This window comes from Limulus polyphemus, unplaced genomic scaffold (assembly GCF_000517525.1).
Source record: "Limulus polyphemus unplaced genomic scaffold, Limulus_polyphemus-2.1.2 Scaffold199, whole genome shotgun sequence".
Taxonomy (NCBI): domain Eukaryota; kingdom Metazoa; phylum Arthropoda; class Merostomata; order Xiphosura; family Limulidae; genus Limulus; species Limulus polyphemus.
In genome coordinates, this window is record NW_013665809.1 from 847,899 (window position 1) to 859,706 (window position 11,808).

Below are 11,808 nucleotides of genomic sequence, written 5' to 3' on the forward strand. Positions count from 1 at the left end.
GTTAACCAACTTAAAACATTAATAGGTTCCAAGAAAAGGCCCGTTAACCAATTTAAAACATTAATAGGTTCCAAGAAAAGGCCCATTAACCAATTTAAAACATTAATAGGTTCCAAGAAAAGGCCCATTAACAAACTTAAAACATTAATAGGTTCCCGTTAACCAACTTTTGTACTCTGGTGTAGAACTTTTTCAATATCATCTAGCAGGACGAAATATTCTAGTTCCATAAATAAAACTATATGCAGTAACTTATAATCTTCTCATGTATTATAACTAGAACAAGCATGATTATACTTACATGTGTTTTTAACTGCTAATATTATCAATTAGTTTATTTATTTAAACAATTTTGAAGGTAATCTTTTAGCACTGGTGAAAAATTAAATGACATACACGTTTAACATAATTTCAGCTTACACTATTCAGGGTAAAGAATACATATTTAGTATTATTTGTCTCTATATAAGCTTCAGTTTGCAATCCGATATTATATCTTGTATAGGTAATTAAAAATGAGATGAAAAATATTCAATTATTAATCTACAGTAATCTCATGAATAAAAAAGTTATAATGTTCATTATCTAAACCTTCATAGACAACACTCCACAAGAAATTACACAATTTTTTTTATTCACCATAGTTCTACCTGTGTGCAGCATCTGTACAGTTCAGAAAAACGTGAGCCCACTATTTTATGAGATTAAAAAAAAATGTTGATTCAAGCCTAACGAAGACAAAATTTACTTCAATCTTTTTTGGTTTTTTCAAACTGTACTTGCTAATCTAAATTCCTCAACCACAGGATTGAGGTTAATCACTGTATACCTACAACCCTAGACTGAGACACTGAACAAAAGCTACACCACTAAACAAACATCAGAAATTAAGATTCTTCTGCTAACTTCTCGGCCTTGCTGATAACCTCATCAATATGCCCAACCATGTAAAAAGCTACTTCAGGTAGATGGTCCATTTCACCTAAAACAAAAATAAACTTTTATGTAAAGTACATTAACAATTAGAATCTTTTATATAATTATGCTCAATAAACACAGGACTTTACCTTTAATAACAATTATGGTCTGTCCAGGTAAAAAATAGTACAATTTACAGGTTTCTGGTTATTTTAGTGGCATAAGGGATTTACAGAAATGATGCCCAATCATTTCCTATAGTGTGCAAATGACAATACAATTACATCTTTAACTAGGATTTTTTCTTTAACAGTTGCCAATGCCATCACTCACCTCTATAAGGAATTATCTAAGAGATAACAATTCAAAACTACAAACAGTAACTCTTGGAAGGTTGGAAGACAGTCAGTGACATCTCTTGACTTTTTCCTTCTTACAGTGGAACTTTTTATGTATGAAATTCAGGGTAAACTTACTGAACAGTGTCTAAAATTTTTTATGTTATGAAATTTTAAAACTTTTTGAAAGACATATTTCTCATTCGTTTATCTTAGAATGTTTTTTTTTAATTGTTGATCAAAAAAGTTATTCATACATCCAGTCAGTTTAAGTTTCACTGATATTTATTAACATATTTTTTGGTTTTATTTTGCTAACAGTTTAGTAAAGACAACAGCTATAAATTATAAACATTTCTCTACAACTTAGGACCTGACCTTTCAAAATAACATCTTTGTCAGACTAGGTACGATGACTTTTGCCAACAATAATTCTTGGACAAGATCAATTTTATTAATAGTTTCTGTTCAATAAATAAGTTATTCTATTTCTGTGCATTATTTGAATAAGATGAACTTAATATTCAATAATAATTTACTTTGGTGGGATATTTTGATATCTACCATATGTGCTAAATCTAACTAAGCTTACCTAATGTCTTGACACACAAGAAAACTTCAGCATTTTTCACACAAATAATTTAATGTTAAAAACATTTTAGGACCAAAAAGAGCATCTACATAAACTATATGTACATTACCAGACCTGTAGTTTGTACCAAAGTCTTCTAAACTTTGGATTACATTTCTTTGTTCACCTCCAAAGAAACAAAGGCTAGTTTCTTTCTTAAGAAACCATAAATTAATAATCAAACTGCTTTATTTACTCTTTATTGACATAAATAATTTATAATCTTCTCTAGCTATTTTCAAAACTGTACTTCATTAGTAACTATTCAGATCACATGCTGTGGCATCTTAACATGGTTAGAACAAAGGGTTATAGTACTAAAACCACTAAAAGAGAAGGGAAAAAAAAATCACATGAGAAAATGTGGATAGCTGTGTTCTCAATGGATGATAGGTTTATATTTGCTAGAAAACTATGAGTGGCAGAAAAAGTTAACTTGTAACTGTGTTGTTTACAAGCATGGATCTTTGGAGCTGGGCAAAAAAAGAAAGTTGAAATTCTTTTCAAATTTCTTTGTGAACTAAGTTTTACATAATGACAAGAAATATCAATTTTAAAGTAGTCTTCAGTTAAAAATGATTGAAACAGAACACTTTTACTTAAATTTCAAAATTTGGTATGTAGGTGTGCACTCAACACCTAAAAGAAGGCACTCCGTGGTTCCCAGGGTTAAATTGAAATTATCTAACAGTTTGTTTGCCATTTTACCTACTTATTTATGAATAGCAAGATATTTCAGGTTTTGAACTGTTTGTTTTTGAATTTTGCTCAAAGCTACATGAGGGCTATCTGCGCTAGCCATCCCTAATTTAGCAGTGTAAGACTAGAGGGAAGGCAGCTAGTCATCACCACCCACCGCCAACTCTTGGGCTACTCTTTTACCAACAAAGAGTGGGATTGACCATCACATTATATCACCTCCATGGCTGAAAGGGCAAGCACGTTTGGTGGGACGGGGATTCAAGGCCGCAACCTGCAGGTTGTGAGTCAACCTCCCTAACCACCTGGCCATGCCGGGCCATTTTGAATTGATTTGTAGTAATCTTCAACACTGTTACCCACATATAAATCAATATCCTAAATGTCAGTAAAATGTCAAAATGATGCAGTTACGTGTGTGCAGTCTTCTGTAGTTGACTGCCATTTATTCCAGGATACAGTTTGTTATGTGTGTTCAAGACCACTGACATAGATATCTTGTATAAAACTTTTATAATTCTAGAAACTGGCAAGTCTGTATGAATTTACAATATTTCAAAAAAATTTCTAATTTAAGAAAAACATTTTTGTTAACATAAATACCAAAATAATTAACAAACCTTCTAGAATCATTTTGAATCCCTTGATGGTATCTGCAAGTGGTACAAATTTTCCAGCCTGGCCTGTAAACACTTCTGCTACCTGGAAAGGTTGGGATAGAAATCGTTGAATTTTTCTGGCACGTGAAACTGTTAACTTGTCTTCCTCTGACAGTTCATCCATACCAAGGATGGCAATGATATCCTGAAGAGATTTGTAATCCTAAAACAAGAAAATGGAAAGGTTTATTTCAAATATTGAAAATACAATATTCAACAGCATTTTCAAAACACTGCTTGTATGTAGGTGTTTTATTTCAAGGATGTACAATTTATGAGGAAGGCCTACAGGGTATTTAGTTTAGTATTGACACACCATTACAGCAAGCCAAATTCAATCTCCTGAGATGCATACAAACATAAGTAATATATTTTCAATGTTTAAAACAAAATAATTTAATAAGTGTAATTTTGTTATATCAAAATATTATTCATACTTATTCATTCAAATTGAAATTAATAGTTTTGTCAACTTTAAGCATTTGATAAACATTACGTTATATTTCGATGGTATAACTATTATTTAGTGAATATATATGTGTGATACTGTGTAGTGTTTAAAGCTAAATTACCTTTAAAGAATTACATATTTATTATAAGCTCCAATAAGAACTTAAGTTATTGTTAATACACTCAATTTAACACAAAAATTAGAAGTTTCTAAAAAGTAGCAGACATTTTGAAAATTGTGAGCAGTGATCATGAAACTAGTGAAGACGTGTAGCTCATATCTAAGTTAACTGCCAAGTTCATTGTAATGTAATTCAGAGTAGTTTAATGTAAATCTTGAAGCATTACAACAGTCAAACAAAGCATATGTGCTTTTCAAATAAAAGTTTTCTATACCCATATGAGCTGCCTTTACTATATATACAAATTTTTCTTTATAAAAAGTTTCAAATAGCAAATATTGTTAGAAAATACAAGCAAAGAAACCAAAAATAACAATTGGGTGTAACAACAACAAATCTAAAAGCAAAGCATCAACAATTATGGAAGTAGAAGTAAGAGTTAACCAAACCTGCAAAATTTTTTGTACACCACGGGCAACATCGTAGTGTTCCCTACCCACAACATTAGGGTCCATAATACGAGAAGTAGAGTCCAGTGGGTCAACAGCAGGATAAATGCCCAACTCGGCGATACCACGGGATAACACAGTGGTAGCATCCAAGTGAGCAAAGGTGGTAGCAGGAGCAGGATCAGTCAAGTCATCAGCTGGCACATAGATAGCCTGAAAAGTTAAAAAGGCAACAAAGGTTCAATGCATTTCAATTACTGGTGAAGACTACTTTTAATTTCAAATTAAATGTGGAAAGCCCACTATGCTACTAATAAAAGTTTTCTTTGTTACCCATTCAAGCCTTCTCTAAACATTATTACACTTAAATAAGTACAAAACTACTGAGAAATGAATAAAATAACATTTTTGTTTGAGGTACCTAACAATGATTTGTACCACAATTTAATTTTTAGTAGAATGTCATAATGATACCCTAAAAATTTTAAATTTTAACCTGTAGAAATCAACATAAAATTCTTATTGACCTTTGGACCAATTAATACATTATTTAACATGTAATCACATTCTTTCTTAAATCATTTGTTAGCAATAAAACAGGTTCAGAGTAATAGCAATCAATAAAGACTAGTGCTTATACTGCTATCCAAGCTTGTCATTAAAAACTAACTCAATTGGTTTGTTTGTATTTAAGCGTAAAGCTACAACAATGGGCTATCTACATTGTGCCCAACATGGGTATTGAACCACAATTTTTAACATACAAGCCATGAAAGTTTACCAGGGGGTACCACAAGTGGCACTTCTTTATATATATTGCCATTCTAAGAATAAAATCCAGGTTATCTTAAATCACTCAAATAATGAAGTAATTTTCAAATTATATACTGATTATGGCTATACTATATCAAAGACTACTGAAAATACAAACCATCACTAAAGGATTTAAAAATTTATCATTTTAATATAAAAAATACCCAACTGTTTACATGAGTGAACACCTCTTAAATACAAATTTCTTCACAAGTTCTTGATAAAGAAAATAGGGTTTATATAATCATATTAGAAGCAAAATTTAGTTCTCAATTTCTATTCTAGTCTATTGCATCTTTTAAAACCATTTTTAAAATCCTCTTACAAGAATTAAGCATAATATATATATTATTTATTTTGTTAGTTTTGAAATTGTAATTCTTTCCACTGCTGAAATATTCTGCCAAACCTTTAACAGAATTCAGTTCTTAGCAGTGAGAACTGTAGAAATGAGAGCAATTAGGGTTAATTGAAACAAGTACTTTTTCCCTAAACAACCATATTGTCTAGTAACTAAATAGTGAAATGTCCTCCCCATCATTATTGATAGAACAGCTATAAATTATGTGGATGATATTGTGTCTTTCAAGTTTAAAACACATGGCATTACAATAGCAACTAAAACTAAACCTGACGATACTATCTCAAAGCTAGTTTGTGCAATGTTTTGTGTATTTTGAGGGAATAATGCAAGCACTGAAAAGGTATTTGACTATTTAAAGATCACTCTTATAAAATTTAATTGTGTAACTTGCTTGACACTCTTGAATAATTAAATATCAATGATACTCCCACAGTTGATTTGCCATTGTTTCTTACAATTTAAGCTAAATTTCACCATGCAAGTCAGGAGATGAATTCAAAATTATAACTTTGCTTGTTAGACATGACAGAAGGATCTCAGATGTTGTTTGTTTGTAAAATACTTTGTTTAAAAATTGAAATATCAACATCAAAACATCATTACAACTCATTTTAACAAGATGTGTACTAACCGGAGGAAATGAATTTAAAAATTGAAATATTCTAGTGCTACAAGTTATCGTAAGCTAACCTGCACAGATGTGATGGATCCTTTCCTGGTAGTGGTAATTCTTTCCTGCATGGTACCCATATCAGTTGCTAGAGTTGGTTGGTAACCTACGGCAGAAGGAATACGACCTAACAGAGCAGATACCTGAAACAGTAGAAATGGTGTCAATAGAACTACATACTGAATGAGGTACTAAATATTTTCTTCAATCAAAAACACCCGAGTTATTTGAGCAAATAAAAGAATTAGTTTTTTTTGAATGTAAAAATATTACCGATGTAATTCTGTAATTTTACGTACCAAATATTATCCTAGTTTTTAGAAAACAAAAACATCAAGCAAAAATATTCAAGATTTTCCATAAGGAAAAATAACCAATTTTTTGTAGATATTCAATGTCTTTAAAATTCCCATTCAACATCGTTCAATTTAAGTAATAAAATGAAATAAGCATTTCTTAAGTACAAATTCATATCAAATTAAAATCATGAAATAGTTAAATTTTTCCCCATTACACTATGTAAGTTAGTAGATTTATACAAAAAAACTCCAAGTAAAGATAAGTACGTACTTATTTACATTACTTAAGGTAATAAGAATACCTCTGATCCAGCTTGAGTAAACCTAAAAATGTTGTCAATAAAAAGCAGTACATCCTGACCCTCTTGATCTCTGAAATATTCTGCAACTGTCAAACCAGTTAGGGCTACTCGGGCACGAGCACCAGGTGGTTCGTTCATCTGACCATATACCAGAGACACCTAAGAGGAAAAGTAAATTCTAAGATGAAATAAAGTACTTTAAATTTGTAAATCAATATAATCTTCTGAAAATCTCTGCAACTGTTTTCCTTCGCTATCCAAATCCTAGTTTAAACTATTAATTACATAACCCAATTACTTTAACTTTGTTACTAATGAATATGGATTATATCGTAACTTTAAAATGATTTTTCAACAGCACCATTCTTATATTGCATACAGTATTTATAAGTGTTTTCGTTTCAGTCACTTTGTCTTTGTATAAGAGAAGTTCCTGCAGATAAATATGAAGACAATTTATAAATATTAAGTTAAAACTTGTATGATAATAAGATTTGAATTATAAACTATGTTTTGATGCCACTTGATAATACTTTAAATTTTGAAAGTAACACTTTAAAAGGTCATAAAATGCACACTTTGACCCCCACCCCTGGACACACATTTAAAGTTATAAAAATTAATAACAAAACTTTTCTTTAATGGAAACCTTGAAGTTAAGATTATGAAATTTCTTAATTTAAAGGTGAAATATTTGAACATATTCTCAATTTTCACTTTTCCGTATCACTTGAGGCCTCCCTGCTCTGAATTCTCCATTTTAGATTTTCTTTCTTTCCTTATATGGTTTTCAGAAAGTTAACCAATGAGAAACATCAACTACAGATATTGACAGGCTAGAAATTAAAATAAGAACCTCCCACTTTATTATTTAAGATATCAGTAATTTTGTTACCCCCACCACAGAATCTCTTCTCAATTTATGCTACTAAAATTATTTACCCATGCTTATTTATCATCAACAGAAAGACCATTTTGTGAATTATATGATTATAACATTAATATATTTCAGTAAAATTATTTCCTAATCCAATATTACTGATTATAGACCGAAGTCAGTGCTCTGGTAAGTAACAAAATTGTTTTAACCTACGTTTAGGTTAATTAGAAAGCTAGAAATCTAATAGTTTTGAGGCATTTTGTTTTAATGTTTGATTGACCCTATGTACATGGGGTTAATGAAAAAGTTATGCCCAATCACGATATGTTAAGTCCCACCTTTACTATGCTTTTTCTAGTCATATTTGTGTTTCACTAACTGTCTTTCTTTTGCTACAGCAATTAGTTGAATGTCATTAACTTTGCAAGATTGTGTGGAAGTAAATGCAGTGGCAGGCTTTCTACAGCAGCAAATGAGGATCTTTTGGAAACTCTCTATTTAGTAAGCCCAAAAAGATCATATGGTGAAAATACAGGAGAACCAACAATAAGCTAAAGAAACATTCTCCAGATTCTGAAGCAACATAATTTCATCCTTACAAGATGCAAGTATTTCAGTTATTGACCCAGATCAATGTTTGAAGTTGTAAACAGTCCATGGAACAGAAGTAAATTGATGAATTCAGGGTGGAAAGATGAAGCCATGCTTTATGTCAACATTGAAATGAACTTCCAAAACTGCCAATATTGGTCCCAAGAAAACCACAAACAATCACAGGATGCTGAATGAAGAAGGCTGTCTTGCTGTTTTGTAGGAACATGTTGGCCTGGAGACTGCAGAACATACGAGAGAGCATGTGGTTTCACTACACAATGGATGTCAGGCAACATGTCACTCTTCCTGATAGATAAGGCTTTATGGACCAATGACAGTTTGCATATTTTTCTGATCATGCCATCAGATAATTTGATAAATCAAGTGACAAACCCAAATAACAAGGAAGAACTGAAAGAATCAAAACAGCATCTACACAACTGTAACAACACAAATGTTACAGAACTGGAGAGGAAATCAGAATGAAAGAGTAACACTGTGTTATACCAAAGCACACATTTCAAAAAGCTGTATAGGCCATTCTTGACAGAATCAGGAAACTAATGGCAGTTTTCTAATACATTCATTTATGAAAATGGAAAGGATGTCCAGTTTTTACTAGCTCATATGACAAATGTTTATTGTTCCCATGGATAAGTGCATTATTTCAGCTAGTTCATAATAATTTGTTTGTATTTAACACTAAAAGTAATTAGACTTCAATAAATCCCTTTTTTTTTCAATACACTGTCACTGTTCTCACTACTCATTCATTTATTGGGCAATTCTGGGACCCCTTTCATGAATAATTCTTGGTCAGGATGAGTTGATAATGTTAGGAAATTGCTGCTGAGAATAAGGTTTGATTATAAAGTTTTAGCATGTTTATCATGACCTTGAAAAATGTCAAACATACAAAGGTTCCTTAGCGGTGTACAATGGGTTAGGGAAACTGAAAAAAGCAAGTAGAAAAAAAACATAGCAGGAGGAGTGCAATTCTTTGAAAAGGAAAAGAAGCACCCAGAAGACAAGGTTAGCAGAGTTTGAATGGGCTGAGTTTGCCATTGAGTCCATGGTGTTATTTTGTAGTTTGTCACAAATAACAGGCAATATCAAAGAAAGGATTGACTTTAGCAGTAAATATTAAAGAAAGTTAAAAAAAAAAATATACTAAACTTTCATGCTAAGAGTTGGAAACATTCAGTGTATCAACCATGAAAATTATGAGCTAAACCAGAGTACAGAATTTGCTAAATCAACCATAAAAAAGAATGAGAAAAACAGTAATGTTTTATCATGGCCTATTTCATCACACTGGAGGGTGGTACTATTTGAAACACAAGTAAAGACAAGTAAAGCTTTATGCAAGATTAGTAAAATTTTTTATGCCACTTGTCCTGGAACAAGTAGCCCTTCTAAAACTTCGAATTCTGACTATGAGAAATAGTCAAATGTCTGACAAAACTGATAATTTTACAAACTATTATTAGTTATTAATGATGTTGATGAATGCAAGCATTTTTGCAAATTAGGCAGTTCTTGGTGTTAGTTGGTTGGTTCACTTTTTTAAACTTTTTTTTCAGTTATAATTTTGGGAACTTTTTTTAATACATGATCTAATTCTTTACAGTATCTGCTATATAGTTTTAATATTGGAAATTCATATTTTAAATATTGCAAATGTAAGTGGCATGGCTTTAAATTACTAATATGAAAATAAAAAAAACAGTAAATTATAAATATTAACAGGCAACTATAACCTTAGAAGTCTTGTCTTTTAAACTAATGACACCAGATTCAATCATTTCGTGATACAAGTCATTTCCTTCTCGTGTCCTTTCACCAACACCAGCAAATACAGAATAACCCCCATGGGCTTTAGCCACATTGTTGATTAGTTCCATGATTAGTACTGTTTTTCCTACACCAGCACCACCAAACAATCCTGGTAAAGAAAATAAAGAAATCAATTAAGACTATAGTACTGTTCAAACAAACTATAATCTAGTTTACTATTTTGCACATAAGGAACACAGAGTCAGAAGAGCACTATACATTTACACCATAATTTAAATTCAATGGCACAAACCACATGTTAATCAACTACAAGTGAAATAATTTCATCTGTATTTTCTTGGAATTTTGAAGCAATCTTAAAGAATTTTAAGGATTCTAAAACTTATCTTTAGCTTGTAAGTCAATGAAAGAATAACACTTAAGATTTAACTGTGCACTTCAAAGAAAGTTCTAAGTCTGTCCCCTCAAAAATGTTGTAGGCTCTGAATCATTTATAACCAGACTTAAAACTGACAACTACAGTGATTTTAGTTTGATAAATGGCTTTGTATGATTTTCTGAAAAATGAACAATTCTTGCTTTTAATGTAGAAATGCACTGTCAAGAAATAGTTATTCACAAACTGTGTTACAAGTGTAAAGTATGTAAATTAGACATACTCAGAAACAAAGTGTTTATAGCAAAGATATTTCAGGTCTTAAAACAAGTGCCATGGTTAAGACACGCATCAGTGAAATAGACATACACTATACAAAGTATAGCAAGGTATACTTGAAAAATGTATTCATGAAATTCATTGTTTTAGTTATTTATGACAATATTACATGCTCCAATAATTTCTATTTTGTATTTTTCATTCATTTATACTTGGTTAGAGAGCAGTTTCTTTTCATAGAGTAATACCAAGCCTTTCTTCCAGAAAAAATAATGTTTTGGGACAACATGGGGCCTATTGGTCCATAAAAACTGTTCCATCCTCTAAACTAAGTTAAAATAATTAAAAAAAATAGAATCTTAAAGCCAGCCCTTATCATTAATATACTTATCAAGCTTTTTCTTAAACTCACATAAACTTACTGCCTCTACAACATCCGAAGACAACCCATTCCAAAGGCAAACCTCCTTGTTATAAAAATTAAACTGTCTTAGCTGAAGATGTCTCCTACCTAGCCAAAATTTGTGTTCCCTAGTCCTACTATTCTCACTGTTAAATATGAAAAAATATGATGCATCAACACTATTAATTCACTTTATAATCTTAAACTTTCTCAATCAGATCCCCCCTAACCCTTTTTTTTTCAAGAGAAAACAATTTGAGAGATTTCAGCCTCTCCTCATATGACCAACCCCTCCATCCTAGGCACCATTCTAGTAACCCTTTCTATCAATTCAATATCTTTCCTAAGGTAGGGAGCCGAAGATTGAACACAATATTCCAAATATGGCCTAACCAGTGACCTGTACAATGAAATTATAATCTCTTTTAGACTATTTAATATTTCTGTAGATACAATCTAAAATCTTATTTGCCCTACCTCTAGCAACAGCACATTGCATGGCTGGCTTTAGAGACTGATAATCTATTACACCAAGATCCCTTTTTGTCATGACACTGCTAAAGTTATTACCATCCAAATTATACTTATAATTCAAATTATGATAACACTCATGCATTATCTTGCATTTATTATAATTAAAACCCATTTGTCATTTATTTGTCCAGCTCACTAAATGATCTAAATCCTGTTGTAAATCAGCAGCATCCTCTTCAGAGCTAGCAACACCCAAGACCTTAATATCTGCAAATTTAAGTAATTTATTGA

At 31.3% G+C, this 11,808-nt stretch overlaps 1 protein-coding gene across 1 annotated transcript in view; it reads right to left on the minus strand.

Annotated features, from left to right (window-relative positions):
* Nucleotides 1-617: 617 nt before the first annotated feature.
* LOC106478322 (ATP synthase subunit beta, mitochondrial) overlaps nt 618-11,808 on the minus strand; it is a 25,311-nt gene continuing 14,120 nt past the window's right edge. Inside the window, exons 4-9 of the mRNA XM_013938860.2 lie at nt 9,949-10,133; nt 6,715-6,873; nt 6,134-6,256; nt 4,267-4,479; nt 3,207-3,408; nt 618-982 (exon numbers count right to left, since the gene is read on the minus strand). Of these exons, the coding sequence (XP_013794314.1) occupies nt 888-982; nt 3,207-3,408; nt 4,267-4,479; nt 6,134-6,256; nt 6,715-6,873; nt 9,949-10,133 (977 nt within the window). The 3' untranslated portion in view covers nt 618-887. The remainder of the gene's footprint in view (nt 983-3,206; nt 3,409-4,266; nt 4,480-6,133; nt 6,257-6,714; nt 6,874-9,948; nt 10,134-11,808) is intronic.